Genomic DNA, 24,441 nt, shown 5'->3' on the forward strand with positions numbered 1-24,441 from the left:
TACAAAAAACACCACAGAAATATGCAGTTTTTTTTTTGTTTTTTTTTTTTTTGTTTTTTGCTTTCTACGCCAACTCATTTACTGTTTATACTTGTGAGGCCCTGTCTCATTTTCTCTTCCATTTACTACTCTCAATCTCATTCAAAAGTATGTATTTATATCTATATTTGGACGTGTATTTATGCAATTCAGAACAAAAAATATCTCTACCTTTTCGTACTCCCTCGAGAAAGAATCCAAGTGGCTCAGCTTTCAGGTTTCCCAACTAGTTACTTTTATTTTCCATGATCACCAAGTAGAACAAGTTGATCACCATCCCTGATGACCTCTATATCATCAATTTCAGCTCCTTCCTTGCTTAATATTTTGGTGGGAGTTACTCCAAAATTTTTGGAACCGATGTCGAGTAATTCGTGAATTGACTTGGGTAATGGAACAAGCTTTCCTGCAACTTCACCTTTTTCAGGGCAAGTAAGGATCACTCTAGCTGAATAGCCACTCAAACTCGGGAAACCAGCAAAGCCACCCGCAGATGCAGCAGATGCAGCAGATTCCTTTCCATCTGGCACCATTATAGCTTGAACTTCTCAATACAATTCTAATACCATATAAGGAAAAAATGATTGTCTCAGAAGCATGCTCACCAGCAGTGGCAGCTGACATGATCCCAAAGAGAGAATTGCTGAAATTATTAGCTGGTCGTCTCGGATGAGCATCAGACCAAGTCGCTTCAGGAACAACTGGCATGCAGTCATGGGAATATGGAGGAATCGTGGGCTCGCTACTGTACTTAGAAAGGCGCTTTCCAAGATAAGGCACTCCATGCTGCTTGGGGATTGTGACAACTGGAGGTTTTTTTCTCTCTTGTCCGGTTCGGAACATTTTTTGAATGTCTTCATGGCCCTGATGATCTGCCAACGCCATTGGTGTCCATCCATGGACGTCTGGTTTATCAATGTCAGCGCCTTGGTCTAAAAGGAACTTAACTGTTTCAGGGTTCCCCTCGCTAATTGCCGTGTGAAGTGCAGTAGTTCCACTTGTCGTAGGCAGTGTTACATCCCCTCCATAATTGACAATGTCCTTGAGCAAATCTAAGTTGTTTTGCTCAGCAGCAGCTGTCGCAAAGTGACCCACATCGCCTGAAGTAATTGTTGCACCATTGTCTAGAAGAAGTTTAATGACAGAACCGTGCCTCCCCATTATTGCCTCCCATAGAGGAACATTACCTTCTGAATCTGCAGACATAATTAAAACAATGATCTACATCAATTCTTTACAGTTGATGAGTTCGGTTCATTAATTTAGGGCTAAGAAATTATAGCAACAAACGCACATAACAGTAATCATGTTGACATAGCATAACTTGTTCCTAGAAAACCTGTTTTCTTAATTAAAATGATAGTAAGTGCCTAAACTACTGTAAGACATGCATACACATCAGTGTGCTCTATGTGGAAGGGTAGCTGAAATTTTAACACTAAAAATGATAGGACACGAGATCCTTTAAGCATTTGCGCCAAGTTTCAGGAATATAGATGGAATGAAGAGTTAAGTAAATTGCTGAACTATGATGAAACAAAGTTTTGAGATTTTGTCACAGAAAAAAGTGTCATTGCTCACTTCAGAAAGAAAAGCTAGTACTCTACGATTTTCTCAGCGGTCTCCCTCTTTTCTTTCAAAAATATACTGCTTGAACTTTCTGACCTTTCCACATCAGGGCATTTACACCCTATGTTTTACATATTCAAATCACCTTAAAGGATTTTCCTCATCTACTCTTCAACTGGTGTTACCTTAACCTTAAGATCAAATATCTTAAGTTTGTCTTCTACTTTTGTTGTGTAGTTCCCATACTTATTTCAACATTCTGATATCTACTTTCAATTTTCAAAGGCCAAATAATAAGAGTTTAATTTCACAACTTTGGAAGGGGCAATTGAATTTACTAGTGAACGAGGGAATACCTCTGCTGTTTGGATCTGCTCCATATTCCAGAAGTAGAACCACACAATGTTCGCTTCCTGTGGAGGCTGCAATATGCTGTTTCAATAACAAGTGTTAACTCCAAGTTGTTGTGTATCAAGGAAAATTTTTTTGAGACACCCTCCCTTCCCCTCCGCACAATCTTTTATGTGCGTGTTTGTCTCATATGTCTATATATAATGAATAAAAATGCATTACCAGTGCTGTTCTCCCGTTTTTATCCAATTCATTTGGATCTGAACCCCGTCTAAGCAACTGATGCAACAACAAATCGTCGCCTCTCGTAGCTGCAAAGCACAAACTGAGAGGCACGTCCATTCTTCCATGAGCCAGCATGTGCTCTGTGTGCTCCAAAATTCCTTCCATCACTGGATCATTTGATTCTTTCAGATGCTGCATTGACAACAACACTAGTGGGTGATTTGACATATTCTACCTCTTTATTTAGTAGGGGTAAGGTCTATCCTGTCTGTCCCTGACTCCCACCAACTGCGGGAGCCTTGTGCACGACAGTTGTTTACTTTTACCTCTTTATTTAGTCAATAGGTTGTAGTCAATATTGCAGTTTCTATTCTATTTTAAACAAATTCCAGGAAAGAAGCATTAATATCAGCTAAGAATGTATCCATAATTGTGACTTCAATGTGCTAATCTACTATAGAAATCTTACAAAACAATACACAATATCAAGTAGAATATAGCAGGAGGAATCCGCCTCTATTTCTGTTATCTATCTTAATCTTGACATCAAAGAGGCAATGTTTCTGCACAGAACAACGTTTTTTCTACAAGTCATGTTGTTTTTATCACTATTATTATTAGCGTCAGAGCGGAAGAATGTTATACAATATATCTTATCTGAATATTGTATGCATAGTACTTATAGTAATCTTCTTAGATACATCCAAAGAAGCAAGATTCAAGGTCCGTCTATGCCTACATGTAAAACTAATTGAATATAAGTATAAAATACAGCTCTCCTAAACATAGTAAAGCTGATCAAATAGTAATGATAAATGAACTAATAGACAAACTTATAAATGTCAATTACCTACAACAATTCTACCCAAGTTTTTTTTTTAAAGAAAACAGAGCTCTAATGGTTAAAGAACTGAAAGAGAGCATTTTCCCACTCTATTATGATAATAGTCGGCTGATTGTGACAGTATTATTCATAGATGAAAGTAACTAAATTTATAAATACTTTCTACTATAAGAAAATTTCAAAATGGATAATACTTCCACTTTCTAAACTACAATAAGAAGGATAGCTAATCAATTGCCGGATACACACAAACTTGAGAATTCAAAAGGAGAGAGAATCACAAAGTAATACTAAACCTGTAGAATGAAGAAAGCCGAAGACAAGAAAATGGGCATTTATGCAAGCGTGGACTCACATGAAGGAAGTTCACTGGTCCAGATGACGGGCCATTAATTATTTAATTTCTACTTGAGTTAGTGCAAGGGAAGAAGACCAATAAGAAGGTCATTAGTTTAGCAATGTGTCAGAAATATAAAGACCTGAAGTAGATTGTTCATGACTATTGTCCCATCTCCGACATTGGACTGAACAATGTTGAGAAAAGCAGTACGGCTCAGACGCAGCAGCTGACTTAATCTTTTGGTCCGAACCGTGAACAGCTGTGGCCTGTAACACAGAACTCCTACCTCACCCACAACATCTCCAGTCTTTGCCTCATAAACAACCTGCAACAACCCATTGCAAGTAGCATGCTTAAATTCAGTCATGGTAAAGAAGCTTTCCATATTCCAAGAAAGTTCAACCACTACGATGGAAGAAACTATGAAAATGTCTATCAGGTTAAACTTACTTCTTCTATGCCATTCTTTTGCACAATAAGTTCCTGTCAAGAAAAGTTAAAATAAGACACTTAAAAGATAACATGACAAGCAAGCACATTTTCTGGAAATTGAAAGAGAAAAAAGTTATCCAAGTAACCCTTCGTTCTCTTTTCATTTATTTTAACCTAGACAGCGAAATTAATTTCTGATATTCTCAGGCCCGTATGCCCAGACAAACACGTTGTAGAAGTGGGAGTTCTTACCACAGCACCAGTAACCAATATGTACAAGTCCGAGGGTGTTTCATTCTGCAAAATCACATCTTCTTTCGGAGGAAAATATTCAGCCTTCATCTCTGAGACCTTCACGAAATTTTAAAACATTACAAAAGTATGTAACAGGGTGAAAAAGAAGAAACTATAAATAGGTACACGATGGCCTGGAACATCCCTATTGTGTTATGAAAGGACAATACTTCTAAGCATGTAAATATAGAGTGATGTTCTTTCTTTCCATTGTTGTTTATTGGCCAAGAAGAACTCTTTGTGGGATGAGTCACACATAAGAACTTGAATCGAGATTTCAACAACATAGGACTTGGGAGAGATTCCTTATGAATCTAACTAAGAAGTAGCCAGGACTCTCAACCCAAGCTTTCTTGACAAGGATACGATAGTGATAGTGGCATTACCAATTGGAACAGCAAGTCATTTGACACTCCACGAAACAAGTACACCTTATCAACAAGGGAATAGAAGAGATAATGTGAAATGCTTGAGCGGATGGCTTTAGGAAGGGTATCAACAGTCTCTTGCTGCTGTAGACCCTCTGAGTCAGTTCTGTACTTTAAACACAAATGAGCAATCATTTGATCTTGCAGACGCATAGGTAGTTGGTTCCTTTGTGCGAAACTTGAGGCACCTTGGATAGTGTCTCTCTGCAGTTTTAGATAAAGGAGTTCACAATACAACAAAAGGAGTGGAAAATAAAAAAGAGCATGAAAACCTGCCATATAGATGAAAGTGTATGGCACAGTATTTCATCATAACATTTCCTAGGTGTAACAGTCATTTCGGACAATGCATATAAAGTTTGAAATTTGAATCTCTTAACAACCAGATAGTGCCTGCTATGGGTGTTGTATGCCTAAGTGGCAATACGTCTTTGCAGGAAAAAGGGGAAAAAATGTTGATGGACTGTGATTTTAAAAAATGTAATTATATTATTTAAGGGCTTAAGTCAGGTAAAGAGCTCAAGTGGCAAACTTTTTATGGTGATAAAACTTAGAACAATATCAATTTTTCCTAGTAGCTTAAAGCAAGCAGTAAAAACAAAAGAGAAAAAGAAAAGCTGCTATACATTAGTTTCATAGGTAGTAATCTTTTGGCATTTAATAAAATTACTAGCTGATTAGAGATGCATTTAGAAAATTCAAAATTAGTCTTTGCAATTTCAATTTTGAGCTAAAAGTCAAATCATCTAAATTGATGTCCTAACTCCTAAGAAAAAAATGCTTCTAAAAAATATACTTTTCCAGTGAAAAATAGATAATCTTGCAAACACTGTGAAGTTGCCATCAGTGGCTTGTAAATCGAGATAGTCCTGCTTGTGCAGAACAACGAAGATCACAAAATAGGACAGAATTTACTCACAAATTGCCTTGTTCGACTAGTTGCATGAACCACCAGGTTGGTCATGTTTCCAATCAAATATGCTGTCAGTCCAAGATTGAACAACATATAGACAATGTCAAATGCCATTTCCCATGTATTCACAGGATGAAGATCACCATATCCGGTTGTAGTGAGCGTGGTTATGGACCAGTACATAGATGTCACATAACGGGCCCACAAGCTCCGATTTTGAAAGTCTTCCATGGAAAGCGCCATAAATGTGCTTTTTGGGTCGTGATAATTATCGGCAAGAAAGTAGCAAAAGCAGGCAGCAAAATGAACAGTAAAAAGAGTAACCTGTATCGACAATACTGGTTGGATACACTTAAGAAGTACCATGTTCATAAAAAGGACCAAATTTTTGCGATGAAACTCACACAAATAAGCTTTGCACATCGAACCCAAAAGTAGCTGTAGTTCCTATCCTTTTCCAATCTGAAATAACAAAGAAAAAGTATACCATAATGCCAGCGGAATATAGGAGAATGAAAATAGCAAAGAAATAAAACCAAACATAAGCCCATTCATTTTCCATAGCCAAAGATAGTAGTAAAAAGAAAATGGTCTCTGGTGCTTTAGTGACAAATAGAATCGTGCGTACAGCCACCCATGATGCGATAATGTCTATAAAATTGTGGCAATCAACCTAAATGAAAATAGATAAATATATCCACAGATGCATCTGATTGTCTGTTTGCCCATACTAAGGTGGTTCACTCCACTTTTTTTACTGGATGTTCTCAATTAGACAGTCAAAGAACTTAAAGATATCCTCTTCCCACTAAACAAAATGCAGTAAAAATCCTACAAGCAAAATGTTGCTTCTTATTTAGTTATTTTATTAATTTCTATAAATTATTTTCATGCAAGAGGAAAAGGAAATAATCACAAAGTGTAAAACAGCTTATGATCCACTAAATGGACTGCATAACAGTTTATTAAATTACTGAGGATAATAAACATAAGTGGTTAAGTACCATGCTTCCTATTTCTTAATAGATAGAAGTAGCAGGAGAAAGAATGAAACTCCCATTATACCTGGCGAAAAATTTGCTAACTCGCCGTAGACGCCAAAGACGAAGCATACTGAAATATCCATATGCCTGAAGAAAATGGGGTAGTATTCTTCGAGCAAGTTCAGAGGGGATAGTGGAGATAACATCAAAAGCCAACCAGGTTCTGGCATACCTCAAAGCAATTTCTTTATGATCTTCAACCAATAGATAAGTAGTTTTATCGAGGTAAGCAACAAAGAAGGTCAAAACAATGTCAATGGCAAAAAATCCATTGACCACATTATCAGTTATGGGCAGAGGTCCCTTTGGTGCTTTGAGGAATCCAAATTCAAATGGAGACACCCATGCTGTGTAGAAAACTAAAAAGACCAAAAATGTATCCCAAATTCTGCAATAACAGTGTAATTTCAGTTCCATGGATTAAACCTCGAGTTAATGCAGTATGTATACATAATATTGGACGACTACAAAAGTACAAGCCAAAAATTTTTTAACAGAACTTCATTAACACAATTATCTAATCAAACCCAACTGGCCAACTGCAGTCTGCACATCAATTCAGAGACCAATTTAGAATAAGAAAATACTATTAAACAAAAAATAAATAAAAATGGGGATGCTAGCTATTAAATAGAAACAGAATTCTGTTATGGTCATTCTATCACTCCTAAGTGGAAACAAAATTGCTTAATAGTCATCGTATAACATTTATATTTAGCTATAAGCATTTGAGACTGCGTTTGGAATTGCCAAAAGAGAGAGAGTAAAAATCAACCAAAATAAAAAGGAAAAAAACAAAGGTCAAAATAAGCACTAATGACGCCACTGATGAAATTAGTTGGCTCACCTTAAGTCACATAATAAACATGCATTTGTCAAATTAGGAAAGACCCAATCAGGAAAAGAAGTATAGAACACAAAGGCGAAGAAGCGGGAGGTATATGAAAACCTAGATTTTCCCATTATTTTATCATCCTAATCAACAACGGTAACTCATCAACGAAATCATTAGCCCCAAATCCTATTAAAACGAGGCCACATAACAAAGTAATATTCATCCCAAAAAGAAATTACATTCGCAATTATTATTAAAAACCCCACAACGAACCATTGAAGTACGAACCTGTAACGGGGATCGAAGGGGGAGACAATGTAACGGCAAGAAAGGACTGTACGATTGCTACGACCGGCGGCGCCAAGCGAGGGTAAAATCCCGGCGGTGAGGCTGTACTGGCTGCCGTCGTCCCTAGATATATCTTCTATATCAACCGCACCGCCACATCCTGCTCCACCACCGTCACTGACTCTTCCACATAGCAACGACGACGTCCTCTTCTTCTTCTGCCCCATATTGCGCACTCTCTCTAGATATAGATGCCGTGTCCTTACTCCTCCACGACCGAACCACAAACACCACTCTCTCTAGTCTCTACCTCTCTCTCTCTCTCTCTCTCCCTCCCTCTCATCAATGTATCGATGGATGATGGATCCGTTTTTTGCTGAGCCGGTGATAAGAGAGTGTTGTTGTGACCGGTACGTATGTGTGCGCGTTCTGCCTGTTTATAGTTACGAAATTCTGTCCCTCCAAAAAGTTCGACGACTTTGAATTACTGTTGTGCCCCTGTTTTATTCTCTTTTTTACAACTTTATTTTTTAAGTAAAAAATGGAATAAATAGAAGTGTGTGATCTTACGCATATTTGAAATATTAATATACCAATCTTTTTTAAGAACAAATTGAATAAATACAAGTGTGTGATCTTATATATTTCGAAATATTCATAATAAGAAATTACATCTTGTTACAATGAAATGACGATTATAGTTATGTTCAAAGAGATTTGAACCTTCTAAAGTGAGAGTGTTCTAAGAAAGAGAACATAGCTACTCGAAAAGTAGCTCATATATCTCTCTCCTTCTCTCCTCACTTCTTTGTGCTCAAGGGTTAATTATTAATCGTTAATCCATATCCAAACAAATCATAACATTTCAACAGGTTGCTCTCTCTCTTATTCAATGTTAGACTTTAATCCATTGAACATGAGAAAACAAACTTAATAAACCCATTAGCCATTAGGTTAACTAAGTATTAAGATGTTTTCAAATTTCAAATGATGTTATCCTTATCCAATATAAAGCTCCCATAAACAAAATTGCATTTAAATGCATAAACTTATTTGTCCTTTTGAGTTTAAATCAATATTTGCCGTCCACAATGGAAATATTTTAAAACCAAAATACCTCCCTCCCCCCCCCCCCCCCCCCCCTTTATGGGGTATCTCTTTTTATCGTTTTAACTTATATATATATATATATATATATATTGAAGGCAACAGCAGGTGTGTGATGTTGTTCTTTCTTGAGACAGGCTGCTTTGCATATTTTTGAAGAAATTTCCTTGTTTTTTTTGTTTGCTTGTCTCATCAAGAGTGTGTGATCTTAATTGAGAGATCTGGATGCTAAATCTTTAATGGGCCATGGTACATATTGGTCAAAACTCAAAAGTGATATCCCAAGAACACTCATTTTGGACCATAGAAGACTTGGAGAACCATACAATCTGATGCTTTGAATGACATTTAACATTGTTTAAACAAGAGAAAATTGTTAAAATGGTTAACATGCATGAATGTGCCAAAATTTAGTGGCTAAAGCTTTTAATCTTAAATGGCTGCCAATTATATTGAATTTCTCATGGGCCCAAAATTGTTTTTAAAAGGAAGATTTGTGGGCCGGTACACTGGAGTCTACTTATTTATAAAAATGTGCAACAATTAGAATATCCTTGTAAAAAAGTCCAATGGAGACCTGTTTTTATCAAAATAACCTCATATTTCATTTTCTCTCCCACAAAACCTTCCTTCTCATACCGTGATTTTCTCTTTCCATCACATCACGTTTTTCTCTCTCTACAAACTGCAAAAAACTATCGATTTTTGGACCTTAAAACCTCCATTTTCAGAGATTTCACATCCATAATGACGTTTTTTTCTCAATCTCGAGTGATACTATATTGATTTTCTGGAAAATGGTTAGCATATTACATATCCAAGGGTTTTTTCGGTTAATGGATACTTTGGTGATATTATCTGAAATTTGTGCGCCAAAAACCTTTGTTCGTTTTCAAATTATGTTTATATGTCTTGATTTTTGAAAATTTTGGTTAATTTCTGGCACATTTGCTAGTTAGGGTTAGTTGGAATCTGTTAGGGCTTTTGATACAATACTGATACTTTTGTGCATTTGAGGCTTTCATGTGGTTAATTTTCATCAATTTTTCTTCAATATTTTCTAATTTTGGTTTGAATAATATTGTTTCTGGTGCAGAAGGTACTTTTTTTTTTGAAATTTTGGTAAACTGATACTATAGTGAAACTTTTGTAATTGCAGCAAATAATTGATACTATAGTGATACTAAATGTGTATTTCATTAAATTGATATCAACAATCAATTTGTGGGAATGTAAGTGGTCGAGGGATTTTTTGCTTGATTACTGGTGAATTTTAGTGCAGATATGATATTTTTCTTTGGTATTTTGTTGAACTGATACAATAGTGATACTTTTAAACAGAATATTCAATTTAGTGTTCAATTTATATATTTTCCTCATAAAATGATGATACAAATGTTAGAATGTAAATTTGATTGCATTACATGTCTTTATGGTTCAATGGTATCATTTTAGTGGATTTTTTGTGTTGGTGATACTATAGTGATACATCTCTGCACCTGTAAATGTTTTTTCAGAATTAGCAAGAGAGGTAACTAAGAAAAGAAAATCAAGAAATGAAAAGTAATTAGGAAGAGGTAGTATGCATACTGGTTCAATTATATCATTTTAGTGGATTTTTGGTGTTGGTGATACTATAGTGATACATCTCTGCAACTGTAAATTTTTTCCAGAATGAGCAAGAGAGGTACAAACCAGACAGAGCGAGGAAGGAGAGAAGAGAGAACGAAGCATAATCCAGATCTACCAAAAACGGAGACAAGAGCAACTCGACGCAGTCTAGATCTAGCAAACGAAGAAGAAGGCGATGAAGAGAGGAGAAGCTCGGCCAAAAACGGAGAAAAAGACAACAAAGAACAATTCAGGTCGAGAAGAAGAAGGAGGAGAAGGAGGAGGAGAGAAAGAAGGAGATAACTTTTAGTAGAGAAGAATGGGAGAAAGAGGGGACACATTAGAGTTGGATAGTTGGAGGGAGAAGAAGACAAAGAAGGGTATTGTAGGTATAAACCAAAAAAAATCTTAAGTCAAATGACTAAATTACCTTTAAATTGTACTTTTTTACAATTTTAAAAAGGTCTATAACCTTTTTACAATTAAGTTGTCTAAAGTGCTCTTAGTGCCAATTGTTTGTTTCTAAAATTAAGGATTGGAGTTAGGTTTTGCATGGGAGTATGGGACAGAATTGTTTAGCCCATTCAAATTAACATCAGGTCTCTTCATGTGGGCCCAATTATAGTTTCAGAAAAGAAATTTGGAAGGGAGCCGATATTTACACACGATATTGAACTCAACGCACACAATTACTTAATGCACTCGTAATTGGTTTTCAATACACAAACTGAGTTTCCTAAAAAACCCTTTCATACATATTAATTATATAATATTTAATATCCTAAACTACCATTTCCCCATCCATATATGTTTCAACTTCCTTCCTTTAATAATCATTAAAATATTTTTGATAGTTATTTCAAAATCAATTCTGTAGATTAAGTTTAGAAAGTGGAAAAATGGACACAAAAGACTTGATATTATTGAATTATATTAAGGAGAAATAGACAAAAAAGACTTCATATTATTGGGAAAAAATCTAATAAAATCTTGCATACCGTTTTTGCAATAAACAACAAAGGGAATGTCAAATCATGATAATAATCAATTCCTAAATATACACTACACTCGAAAATAAAAAGATGGTGGTTAAAATTTCCATATTGGAGGATATATCTTATGTCCTCCGTCGTCAAACATGGAAGGGTTTAACAATATCATATTAACACAATTAAAATAAAAAAAATTATATACTTACTTTATTGGAGGGATTTTGTCCAATATCGCTCTCTTCATTGTTTTCTACGAGATTCTCTGTAGTGTTGTTTTTTTTCATAATTTTCAGCAAGTTTCCTCTCTTCTTCAATGTAACTAGGCGAAGACATTGAATTCTCTGTCATAATATTGTTCTTGTAATCCATGAATATCTAATATTGAGAGAAAGATGGAAGACTAAGAGAAGATAGGAGGCGAGAGAAGAATGATCCTTCGTATAAAAATTTAACTAAAAGATTAAGGTTACAAAGTTAAATTTAATTGTATTGTATTGAGTAAAGAGTATGGGTGCAAAAAGTAGATAGGTTTTAAAGTAATTTCATTTAAGGATAAATTGGTAAACTAAAATATTTTTAAAAAATATGTGTATTGAGTCCAAATTTGTGTGCAAATGTCGGCACCCAATTTGGAATTAGATTTCTTGGGGGCTAGAAGTATTGGGCCTGGGGCCCAGAAATTAGGATTTTGTGAAAGAGCTCCATATGTATGTGCTACCCAATTGCAAATTTACCCAACAGTAACACAACTTGGAATGAGGTAGGCCTAAGCCCATTAGCGAGTTACGTCTCCCAGTTGGAGCCCAAGCCCATAAACCAAATCAAACCGACCATAGTGCCGCATGGCGCGCGCCACACACGACTCATCCAGAAAAATCTAATCGAACGGTGAGGAGCGTCGCGTCAGCTCCAAGCTAAATCAAATTTTGAAACGGGGGCCCCAAGGGCTGTCATTCTTTAAACCAATCTTGACCGTATACGTTTCAGTTGCCAACATGCGGACGATAGAGATTCTGCGTAGACTCTACGCTTGACCGCGGAGAAACCCTTTTCAAATCAATCAAGGCCTCTTCCAATCACCTCCCTTTATCATAAACCCACAGAAGGGTTCTGGAACTCACACTTCTTTCGTTCTCGTTCCCCTGTGTTGTCTGAAATCAAGTTCAAGAGCTAATCGCGCGTTAATCTATGGTAAGTCTCATCTCGGTTCGTCTCTTATGGTGTCTTTGCGATTATTTTTTTGGTGAAACTTCGTGTGCTCGTTCTCGAAACTAAGGAGAGGTTCGGAATCTGAAATAGTAATTTTCTATGCATGTGCACTGATTTCGGAGTTTTCCGGTGTTGATTTCGTGTTTCCTTGCTATTTTAGGCTTTGCCAAATCAGGCTACTGTTGATTATCCTAGTTTCAAGCTGGTTATTGTTGGCGATGGAGGAACAGGTATATGTTTTTTTTGGCTCTGTTGAGAAGCCTTTGTATAGGTTACTGAGCTTTTATTTTTGTGAAAAACAACAATCATTGGCTGTTAGAAACTGAGGTCGATTTCGTTTGTAACTATTTTCTACGAACGGCTTACAATGTACCTGCTGGTCATCCTTCCAAAAATTAGGTATGCAATGAGTGTGATAATTGCTATATCTATTAAGTGCGCTCTGTAGAACAAAATATTTTGGTTTTATTGTCTGAGATCTTTTGAAAGCCAAAATTAGGTGTGGAATGTGAGATATGAGATCTTTGGTAAGCCAAAATAGGTAGGTATGGAGTGTATGATATTTCTGTGTAGTAAGTTCGTTCTGTGAAACTGAAGATTTTGGTGATTCTCTGAGATCCTTTGCTACCATTATATATTGAATGAGTGTGATATTCCTGTATAGTAAGTCCACTTGGTTGATTCTCGGAGATTCTTCGAAAACCAAAAGTAGGTCTGTAATGAGAGTAATATTTATGTATGGTAATTGGTAAGTAAGTCCACAAGGTAAATTAAAAGACATTTGGTTGATTGATTTAGGATTTAGATATTGGCTTCTTTTTCTGTTGGTTATCCTTATTTCTGAAGCTGAATTTTGTGCCTGAAATTGTAAGCATTGTTTTCTTAATTTCATTTATTTACATTTATGCACAGGGAAAACAACTTTCGTTAAAAGGCATCTCACTGGCGAGTTTGAGAAGAAATATGAGCGTAAGTCAATCTTACCTTGTTTGAGTTTTCTCACTTATTTTAACTGCTTAGAACATTTTTTCTTTATAAGCACTACCGAGAACATATACACATATTTCTGATTTGTTGCCTTTTGTGGCACATGCAGCAACGATCGGTGTTGAAGTTCATCCGTTGGATTTCTTCACGAACTGCGGTAAAATCCGTTTCTATTGCTGGGACACAGCTGGGCAAGAGAAGTTTGGTGGTCTCAGGGATGGATACTAGTAAGTCGTGGCTTTTTCTTCGAAAGATCATAAATATTCCCCTGAGCTAGTAAAATTATAGTTACATTATGCAATGACGTAGATGAGTCATATATCTCCCAAGTTTGCTTCTCCTTGGTATATTGCAGTCAACATTGGAATGTTTCATCAGAGTGCAAATATTGCATTCGCAAAATTAAACCATGTCAAATCAGTCATGATTGATTGATTTTGAACCCACATGGACTTTGAAGGAAAAAGGGGGAAGCGGGAAAAAAGTTCAATTTGTCTCTTTTGCCTATATTTTCCACTTCTATTGCTGGTGTGTCTGGGCCTATAAATATATTCCACATACGGTGTTATGTACCAATTTCTCTCTCCCACCCTTCTTTTTTTTTCCTTGCATGATGTAGATTTATTGGTTTCACTTTTTTGGTATATGATCTAAGTACGCTATTGCATTTGCAGCATCCATGGCCAGTGTGCAATCATAATGTTTGATGTTACTGCGCGATTGACATATAAAAATGTTCCAACATGGCATAAAGATCTTTGCCGGTGAGTCTAGGGGATATGTTTCTCCAAGTTCTATTATCTCTAATTTTCCCCCTGCATTATTGTTCTCTCTCTGTTGCCTTTTTCCAAGGGTGTGTGAAGCTATCCCAATTGTTCTTTGTGGAAACAAAGTGGACGTGAAGAACAGGCAGGTGAAGGCAAAGCAGGTCACTTTCCACAGGAAAAAGAACTTGCAATACTATGAAATATCAGCAAAGAGCAATTACAACTTTGAGAAGCCATTTTTGTATCTGGCTAGAAAACTTTCTGGGTAATAGCCATTATCCTTTACATGACTTTTTTCAGTTCAAATATTTTTGGAGATGTGGTTACTCTTTCTCTCTCGCACATGCCCTTGTGTTCGTGTGAGTATTTAATGTGGGCATTCGATGCTAAGAAAGTTCTTTTGTGTTGCAGTGATGCTAATTTGCATTTTGTGGAGTCCCCTGCCCTAGCACCTCCTGAGGTGCAGTTTGACATTATTGCGCAGCAGCAGTAAGTGTTTTATTTTAGTTAAAGCCATTTCTTCTTGTAGTTGTCTGTGCAAGTACTCTCTATTTTGTGAATATCACAACGTTTGGGAACTTCTATACATTGAGAGCTCTTACTGCTAGTCTGAGTACACATGACAAACACCTTAAACAAGATATGTGCTCTCCCTTTTTTTCCTTTATATTTCTGTCAACATCGCCATTGTGCAAGTAACTAGATTGATGCAGAGTCAAAATTTTCTGTTCATTCCTTGTGCTCTAGAACCAGGGTTTTAAGAACTAAAATATTTATAGCATTGATTTCAAAACTTGTGATATAGGATCTGTTACAATATGAGTGTTTGCGTTGGTATGTATATTGTATAGTTTTTAACACTTTTCGTGTTTGGTTTACTGTTATAGGCATGAAGCTGAGCTGCTTGCTGCTGCTAGCCAACCCCTTCCGGATGAAGATGACGACTTTGTTGGGTAGATGCTGGGTTTGGTTTGGATCTCATTGGAGGTGCCTTCCATGGTGTTGATTCTAGAGTTCTTTTTATTGGCCTTTTATTAGAGCATATAGATGGATTTAGGCCTACCTTGGTTGTCTACTTTTTTCAGTCTGTTACTATCTTGCTTTTCATGTTTTTCATAGCTATAGGCACCGTCATATTCCTTGTCAAGCAATTTAATTTTTTCATGATCTATATAGGGCAGTCTTCTTAGAAGATACCGTACTAATTACTCGTACCTAAATGGGCGCCGTTGTTTTGGTGAGGATGTCGAGATGGTATTATCATGGATTGTTCACTGTAGATAGCTGGATGTGACCTGGGTGTGATTTCAAGTTGGTCTTTCGAACTATGCATCTGGCATTTTGCATGCCATTTAGGGTTTTTCACCCTGTGTTTCAAGTTGGGAAAGGTTCATGGGAATGTGATCAAAAGAGACCTGTGTTTCAAGTTGGGAAAGGTTCATGGGAATGTGATCAAAAGAGAACTAAGTGGGTATTTGATTAACCAATTTTTGTCCCCCATTTACTTGGGATGTCAAAGAAGACGGGTGTGAGGTAATAGTGTAATAATACGGTCGTACGATATATGTCAAAACAGGTTGATGAAAACCCACACCAGCCCATAAGGCTCAAGGTAAAACTACAACTCAGAAAACCGACTTACTAGCTGAGGGTGCCTTGGATTCTTATAAACTAGAGTTAGTAGTCCTATTTTTTCGATGTGGGATACTCATCAAACCACCCCCTTGGACAGTCGACGTCCACAGTCGACGTCCACGGTGGCTACGCTCGCCCTTCAGACGGCAGCCCTTTCCCGGACGGCAGACCTTGATATTAACAGAATTAAGAACAAGGTTGGGTTGAGAGAAATCTCTCGATTTTGAGAACAAGTTTCGCTTTTTGTTTAATTTCTTTGATTGATAAAAATAAGTACAACTCTACTGGCTTATGTAGCCAAGTAAACAATCCAAAACGTTTTCAAACTAGAAGACCAAAACTATATAAAAAACTACTTTATACCTAAACAGATTAATTAAAAGCAAATACCATCAAGAATATAAATACTAAACAAATACTAATTGAAAGTAAATACTAATAATATAGGAAACTAAACTAACTACGACTTGTCTTTTATTGGTTCTCATCACAGGTTTGGGGCATAGCTGATCATGGGCCAGACGACCTGATAATGAAGACTGGGCTGGGCTTGGATAGGCCTGAATTTGGTTTTTCAAGCTGGGCTTGGATTAAGCACAAGACGCCGAAAGACTAAAATGGCCCTACATGCTTGACCTATCAAACCAAAATCTTTTCCCCATTTTCTTCGTACTAACGAGGTGAGTAGGATGTGTGACGTCTGTCGTCTGGTGTATAGCTGATTTTTTCAGGCTGGGCTTGGGTGTGGGCCTGAAATTATTTTTCCTGGCTGGGGTTGGATCTACCACATTAAGCCTAAAGACTAGCAGTCTAGCACGGCCGCCCAGTCATTACATATGATTTTGTTTCTTGACTGGCCTTGGGAAGAAATTCTGGCCCGATGTTTTAGCAAACCTGGCCCAGCTCAAGCCCACGAGATACAAAGCGGTCCAGCCTAGCAAAGGATATATACGGCCGATGATGGGCTCTAGTTCGACTCTGGTGGCGGCAGCAGCTTGTAAAGGTCGACTGCTCAGAGTGTAAAGGATATATACATAAACAGGTCTCGTGGCACCTGGACAAGTCGAAACAGACCCTGCCAAAAGCTTTACTATTGTACAAGTATAAAAAGGGCGGAATGATGAATTTGCAACATAAATAATTGTTGTATATACGTCATTGATTGATGCGTCGCTACAGTCGGGGGTGAGTGTTAAATTTCATTCAAACTGCACGAGAAATGACAGGCATTTAGAGGGTGGGACGAGGGTAAGAATCATACATTCCCTGAGATTTTGGGAGGGTGAAATCTCAAACTTATTCCACCCTATATTCCCTCTTGTGGAGAATAGCCATGATTATCAGAACGGTGCTCCCTTGTGGAGAATTAAATCAGGTTGCTTCAAGTATCTATCAGAGCCCAAAGACTTAAAAATACATACCTATCAGCTCCAAGATATGTGTTTCCAGGAAAGCACCCTCCCACAGACTCAGACTCTTGTAGGGTAGTCACGAGCTTTAGAACCAGGTGCATCAAACTGGCATCATGATCACGGGAAGACCTGTTGACAAAAGTATGTCACGTTAACTAACTAAATGTTATAAACATTTTTCAATCTGGAGCGTAAACAAAGGTGACATGAGTGCTTGAATGACATCCTAGCGCAGTTGGTCAGGAACTCAGTCATACACTCTCAGAAGTAGGCATCCTTACTTTCAATTCCGACCCAAAATCAAAAGACACAGTTAGAAATGCCCGGTGACAGCATAATTATTCTGAAACATAATTATGAAAAAACCACATAAACCTTCATAAGAAATAACAACATAATGGAAATATTAATTTCCTCAACCACACCATTGCAAATTGACCAACTCACACAATTATTACATGTTCTCACCAGCACGATCGTTCGAGAATAAATATCCATCACCTTAAATGCAGCGAAAAGACAGTAAAAATATGAAATGCCATGATTTGCAGTCCAGCTAGAATTAATGATCCACGAGAAAATAACCTCGAACTCCATTGAGAAAATTTGTACTTAGAAATGCTGAGCAATCTTCGCTAATATAGTATATCCTCCTAACTGGAACCAGAAAGAGACATCCACAGAAAAATTTCAACTCGACCAAATCCGTTAACCAAAAGCATGCTTTTCTGCTGCCAAAAACTTTTCTGTCAACAAAATTTCATTTACATATTTCTCATTTATAGTCATCCACGATACCTCAGGAAAAAGGACAACAAAAGCGATAAATATAATGGTATATCCTAGCAATCAAATCAGGAATCATACTAGATCCTATGCAAAAAAAACACAGATAATATTTTTAACTAGCAGTATCACTGTTCGAGTACTCTAAAAGCTCACTAATATCGAATAAAAAAGATGAGTCTTCTTTCTTCTACATAAGATGTGGCACTTGAAAACTTTCAGTTTTGATGCCGACAGACTTTTTCCCCTATTTTAAATTACCCTACAAAGAAACACAAAAACTTACATGAAAGTTTCAATTTATATAAGCATGATATGCCTGCTTGGAAACTTCTTTGTCTTCCCCTTTCTTCCCTCACCTATCTCCCCCACCTTCTCTCCCATGGACTCTCACCTTCTCTCTATTACTTTTCTTCTCTCGGATCCGCTTTGTCCTCATCTCACCAATCAGAACAAAATGTTGAAGTTACCACTGGTAACATTAACAATTCCCATTTATCGCTATGAATGGGGTTTAGTTTTACGTGATCATACCTTCGGTCATGCCTTGCCTGATTGAAGGCTCCACTACTAAGGCAATGTAATCAGGAGTTTGACCACTTGAAGCAGTAGTGCTCCCCAACACTAAGGCAACTTTTGGTTACACTAGGCTACTTTTGGTTCGCAAGTATTGCGATGTGCATGAGAATTCAGTTAAAGGTAATCCCAACTCCTCTGTCTGGGAAAAAAAAAGCAATCCCAATGCGAATATCATATTAGGATTTGCATTTCTTTTCTTTTCTTCATAGATTAGAATATAAGAAATCCCAATTCCCTCAACTGTTCTACTTGAACCTAAAATCATACCGATTTCAGTGACAATGAGAATCTCAATCCCATCACAATATTTGCAAATCAAAAGTAGCCTAAGATAATTTAAGTTAGCCTTTAATTGGATGTATTTCTTTTCTGATGCTTAACATTTCCACAAACAAGTATGAAATATAGAAATCATGATTGAGGTAAAATCACCAGTAAATTACATGAGGGAAGTGGGAAATGAATCAATAAAGCAAAGAAAAGAATATCGCATTTTTTACTCAGAATGCATTGCACACAATGTTAAGGAAGAGAGTGAAAATAAAGAGAGCAAAGAGAGGTGAAGTCCAGTAGAGGGTAAGAAGGGTAAGAGATAGATGAAGGAGAAGAAAATGAAGCTAATGAAGTTGATGATTGAGTACATTCTACAATAAGGTCAAGGACTTAATTACAAGTTTTGAATTTTTTTGCATGAAAGGGGTTTTGTACTTTTGTGGGTAATGTGGGGTTGTTCAGTATTCATCCCTAAAATTTTGAAAGTTAAAAACGAAATTGAAAATTGCATATAAGTTAAGGACCAATATAGAGTGTCATGAACCTCAAGGCCAATAAAGAAGATCCTCAACCAAACAGATAGGATCACTCCAACTCAAATCACTTTTCCAATTTGGACGCAATCTAATCTGCTGCAGAAACAACATATTATTTATGCAATTAAAAAAGGCAAAAAGCAGAAATTGAGGAAGAATTACCAATTGATGTGAATATAAACTTGAAAACACCTTTCATTTCAGGATACTCACAATAGCTTTTCCATAGTTCTAGTTTTGCTTTTTTTTTTTTCGAGAAGACGTACCCATGGTCCGAGCAAAGCTCAAATAAGATATCGCAGCAAACAAGAGTAATAATGATACCAGTTGCTGACCATCGTATCGCCGGTAGAAAATTGAACTCAGCCATGCCCACTTATAACACCAGGGAAAAAATAGCCAACCCAGCTTCATGTTTAGATCTTTTGGAAGCAAGACATGCATGCCTCCAACTTTGGCCCTGGAAAATGCGGGGCATGTATCAATAACATCCTTAGAACGGAATTTTCACTTCTGTCTAATAAAACAAGGACTAATGATCTTTATATCAAAAGTTCAAAACTAAAGGATTCTTACTAAACTCAATTACATGCAAAAAGACAATCCTATCATAAATTCCACAAAGATGTTAACAAGAGAATTAATAATTAGCAAAAGTTCCACAGCACATGAGGTACAATAACAACAAATACCCAATTAATAACGAAAAGATACACCTTCCTACGGCACAAGACAATGGAAGCAGTCATTTTCGTTTGTCCATTGAAGTATCAAGAGCATATAGAAAAGTCTAGCTTTTCATGGTTCAAATGAGTCTAGTGTATCATTCCATAAATTCAATCAATTGGCAACTCCCAACTAATCTAATAGTTGAGAGACAATAAAGATCTTGGCAGGAAATTGTCATGTGTAACTCAAAAATGAACGCGAGAGAGAGACACAATAAAATATCTATTCTCATAAGAATTTGGTACATGTCTCCAAGATATACTTTTCCACTTTCTTTCAAGATTGGACATTATGACAAAGCTACAAAATCAACAATAAATTCTGCGTCTTACAAGGTTGTGACTCATTATAACCAAGGAAGAAAACAGAAAGAACATTGATAAACTTTTAACCTACGTGAATATTTGTTCCACCAGAAATTAGGTTCCTTAAAGCTATCAAATGCTCATCATTAGAAATATGGAGAGAGAGACGGAGATCAGTCAACATAGCTTCTTGGTCCCAACTTAAGGGCCCAAAAGCATACAATTCATTCAGAGTGCAACGATAAGCGTGCAACTCTAACCTATGAATTGTTGCTTCCACACCCTCTCGCAAAGGATGAGAGCATTTTTCTTCCTCCTCACGGCCACAAAATGATTCTGCATCACTACTCAGGGTATCTGAATCTTGACTAAGGCCAGCTAAAGTACGACCTGACAGCTTACATGAATTGTAACTTATAACACTACAACTACCAACTGAGCAGTCATCGGCATCAGAATCATTACATTCTGAGCTTCTTGCACAAAAACAATGAAGGAAACAATTTGGTTTCCCACCTTCTGTGTCAACATGGGAGGAAGAAAATGGATATGCTCTCTTCATTGTTCTAGCGGAGACAATGTGAGATTCTTGGCAACCAGGGTTGTCTAAAGCAGCAGCACCAGTATATCTTGGCTGTACATTTGCGTTGGGATTGGCTTGCTGCAGTGGGAAGGCGATTTTCTGGAAAGAATTTTCACTTTCAGTTGCTGTTTTTCTGGCTTTCACATTTCTGCAGCTGCCAAGGCCCTATGGATGAAAACAAAGAAATGACTTAGCAATGCAGACAACGGAGCAAATAAGACAATTTGCCATAGCACATTCATGAATCTTGCTACACAGAGATAGATGTGCACACAAGCCATCTAACAAAACAGATAAAAAAAAACAATTAAACACACAGAAGAGATACTGAGAATGAAATTCATGGGGCAAAAACCACACGGATATGCACCTAAATGATTATGAAGGGAGGAATGGGCTGTTATGCAGCTTGCAAATTGACTAGTCATGAAGAAATATGAGTCTGCCAAATCCACAAGAACACGAATTCAAAAATCAAAACAGGAAAGACAAAAGATAAGAAAAAAAGCAACAATCTCAAAGCATTCTCGATTAACTTTGGCAAGGTGAAACAGACAGACAGATGATGCAATACAAAGGCTTTCTGTCTTTCTCAAAATATTAAACAAACTTTTTACCTTTCTGACAATCCATTTCTCATCCTGCCACAGCTGACGATCCCTGATGTTAACTTTGTGGACTCGGAATTCTTTCAAAGAGCTCAGTTGCCTAATTTCATAACAATTTCCACCCACACCCTTCAAAATTCTGGCAGCTTTCCAAGCACAGTCATCATACACCTCCACTAAGTCTCCAGCCACCCAACCCCTCTGTTGTGAAATTATTCGCAAGCGGACAAGTCGCACAAGTAATAAAGAATGAGTAGAGTATCGTTCCCACGAGGATATTTTAGCAAATTCAAATTCAAAGTCAATTCGAACAATTTTTACACTAATTGGCAATGCGAATTGTGATTGTGGTCATTCAAAGCTAACAAGCAACTGCAAAATCACTAAGTAAGTAACAAATTGAACAATTAACTAACAACAAACGACAATTTGATTTCCAAGAAAGTTAAACACTAGGGTTCCTAATTTCACCACCTCTCATCCAATTGAACTCCATTGATTCTTTAACTCTCAATTCTCAAATTAGTTGTTGACAATTAATTTCCCACTCTATTCAATGTTCTATTCCTAGATACATCGAATGTGTTTTCAACATAAATCCGGGTTATTCCTAACACTCGGATTAGTACATTGTAAACCCATTAAGATCAATGGAAATCACTTAACAATTGCATAAGTCATAAACCTATATTTCTATGGTTCATTCAACTTATGTTTTCTATGGATTCTTGCAACCTTAGGCCTATCCTTCCGGACTCAACTCAAGCTAAAAATCATTCAAATGGTGATCAAGCATTTGAAAGCAATAAGTGTATCCATAGAAAATCAACAACCATAAGAGAGATTAAAGGCTAAAAATCAAGTTCATTCAACATTCAAAGAGGGGTTCCATTAGGACCCCTAGTTAGAGGATTAGTTCCTCATAATCACGAAATACAACTTGAAATCCATACTAGCAGTCATTTAATACAAGAAATGAGAAGAAATTAGATGAAACCCCTGAAATTCCAGCTTGAGCTCCCAAGGGTTGCCGTCCAAGCTTGAGAGAATTTCTCCAAAGTTCCAACCCCTCAAAACCTAGCAACTTATTCCTTTTATACTCCCCATGACCCAGAGTCGTTTATCTCACAGGATGATGTCGTTTTGAGCTGGTCTTTCTTAACTTTAGGTTGATTTCGGACATTTAAAGGCCTAAAAATTCGCGAGACTACTCTGGCCGATCGATCGGTTTTTGGCCCGATCGATCGGAATTCTCCACTGTCCAATTCAGTTAAATTAGAATCCGATCGATCGGGCATTTGGTCCGATCGATCGGTTTTTCCCACGGATCCAATTTCTTGCTTATTCCTATCCATTAAGCTGCTTTTCTTCCATTTATGCTCCGGAACCTGAAATGTGCAAATAACACTCTTTAAGCAGCATATAATTCGAATTAACTCTTAAACAATACAAGATTTCATATAAAAGGATGCACAATTATATGAATATAATTGGCATATCACCCTCCTTCCATCAACAGGTGGAGGACAAGGCCTGGGCCTGATGGCCTTCCTCGAGACCTTCCCTGCAATAGGCTTGTCTTTCATTCCTATGGAACAATCATACCTAACACTATAATAGTGTCCATTGCCAGAGATAATCTTGGCAGGCCTCCACACACCAGAAGGATCCTCTCTTCTGTCGAGCACATCCACTATAGTCCCTTTCCTGAATCTCATCATTACTACTAACTACGTTTTTCGAAAAAATCAATCTCAAAAATCTGCAAATAGGAAGAAGTTCAACCTGGATATCAGATATAAGGTGTCCAAATTTAATAAAATCCATTGTGCTTATAATATCATTAAATTTAGGCGAAAAACCTTTAAGACAAAACATCTTCATAGACAATAGTTATTAATTTAATGATGTGCTACAGAAATATATGTCCAGGTTGACCACGATAGTTCTTACCCATACAGACTGACATAGCTAAGGCATACATAGCACAGAAACATGAAAACAAAGTGACATATCTGGAAGGAAATCACAGAAAGAAAGTCAAAAGAAAACTTCGCAAACATGGTTCCACCTTACGACCAGGTGAACACAAATCCGGAACAATTAACAATCAAAATCTAGAACAGAAAAACGCAGCAACACATCTGATCAGGTCTAGCTCCTTTACAGAACTCTAAAAGCAAAAAACTAAACAAGATAGAATTAAAATTATTCAAGCAAGGGAAAGATCATTCATACTTTCAATGGTTAGTTCAAATTATAGTAAATACAAATAACCAATTGTCAAAAAGAACAACACAAGGCACACGATCAAAGAGGTTAGAGAGAGACTATCACTCACCTCGCCTGAACAATTAAAAAAATGGTCGATCAAGCTAGGGAATCGAATTGGCTTTTGATCTCTCTTCGTCAATATTTCTCTCTTTCGAACGGAATCGTAGTTTCTTTTTGTGAACTAAGAAAAATAAAAGTTATTAGGGTTTGAGGGGAAGAAAATTTTGTCGAATATTCAAATGTAATAATGCATAAAATATATATATAGTTTATCATCGACCAGGAAAAGCGAAGAGGTGCGTAATGCGTACACACCCACCACCCACAAACGGCCTGTGATTTGTGAATTCGAGTTGGAACTTGGAAGAGAAGTTGCCGTTATTTTTTTCCCCTGAATTAAAGGAACAGTTATTTCTTCACTCGATCCGTGGCGCGTGAACAATCTAT

At 36.9% G+C, this 24,441-nt stretch overlaps 3 protein-coding genes across 12 annotated transcripts; 1 reads left to right on the top strand and 2 right to left on the bottom strand.

The window, feature by feature from the left end:
• Window positions 1–257: 257 nt before the first annotated feature.
• On the bottom strand, window positions 258–7,918 carry LOC120005300 (potassium channel AKT1-like). 3 transcript variants are annotated; one of them, XM_038854861.1, is made up of 12 exons: window positions 7,602–7,918; window positions 6,501–6,866; window positions 5,840–5,897; window positions 5,442–5,759; window positions 4,481–4,726; window positions 4,053–4,151; window positions 3,819–3,851; window positions 3,508–3,693; window positions 2,182–2,376; window positions 1,965–2,040; window positions 645–1,235; window positions 258–562 (listed from the first exon to the last, which is right to left on the bottom strand). In XM_038854861.1, the coding sequence occupies exons 1-12, from the start codon at window positions 7,826–7,828 to the stop codon at window positions 276–278; spliced, it is 2,682 nt and encodes an 893-aa protein (XP_038710789.1). In that variant the 5' UTR covers window positions 7,829–7,918; the 3' UTR covers window positions 258–275. The 3 variants fall into 3 exon arrangements, with proteins under 3 accessions (XP_038710789.1, XP_038710791.1, XP_038710790.1); XM_038854863.1 differs by having other exon boundaries at window positions 606–1,235; XM_038854862.1 differs by having other exon boundaries at window positions 258–487; window positions 570–1,235.
• Window positions 7,919–12,348: 4,430 nt separating this feature from the next.
• LOC120005129 (GTP-binding nuclear protein Ran-3-like) lies at window positions 12,349–15,633 on the top strand. The gene is made up of 8 exons (XM_038854600.1): window positions 12,349–12,502; window positions 12,681–12,750; window positions 13,433–13,489; window positions 13,617–13,734; window positions 14,182–14,271; window positions 14,360–14,539; window positions 14,686–14,763; window positions 15,162–15,633. The coding sequence occupies exons 1-8, from the start codon at window positions 12,500–12,502 to the stop codon at window positions 15,229–15,231; spliced, it is 666 nt and encodes a 221-aa protein (XP_038710528.1). The 5' UTR covers window positions 12,349–12,499; the 3' UTR covers window positions 15,232–15,633.
• A 598-nt stretch (window positions 15,634–16,231) lies between these two features.
• Window positions 16,232–24,417, bottom strand: LOC120005389. Of its 8 annotated transcripts, none has more exons than XR_005469808.1 (7): window positions 24,062–24,302; window positions 23,223–23,482; window positions 21,730–21,918; window positions 20,790–21,277; window positions 19,831–19,955; window positions 17,331–17,450; window positions 16,232–16,963 (listed from the first exon to the last, which is right to left on the bottom strand). XR_005469808.1 is itself a non-coding variant. In XM_038854999.1 (6 exons), the coding sequence occupies exons 3-6, from the start codon at window positions 23,439–23,441 to the stop codon at window positions 19,727–19,729; spliced, it is 1,125 nt and encodes a 374-aa protein (XP_038710927.1). In that variant the 5' UTR covers window positions 23,442–23,482; window positions 24,062–24,175; window positions 24,314–24,417; the 3' UTR covers window positions 17,033–19,726. The 8 variants fall into 8 exon arrangements, 5 of the variants coding, with proteins under 5 accessions (XP_038710927.1, XP_038710926.1, XP_038710929.1 ...); XR_005469807.1 differs by lacking the exon at window positions 16,232–16,963 and adding an exon at window positions 17,000–17,117; XR_005469806.1 differs by lacking the exon at window positions 16,232–16,963 and having other exon boundaries at window positions 17,033–17,450; window positions 18,394–19,955.
• Window positions 24,418–24,441: the final 24 nt, after the last annotated feature.

Source organism: Tripterygium wilfordii, chromosome 9 (assembly GCF_013401445.1).
Source record: "Tripterygium wilfordii isolate XIE 37 chromosome 9, ASM1340144v1, whole genome shotgun sequence".
Taxonomy (NCBI): domain Eukaryota; kingdom Viridiplantae; phylum Streptophyta; class Magnoliopsida; order Celastrales; family Celastraceae; genus Tripterygium; species Tripterygium wilfordii.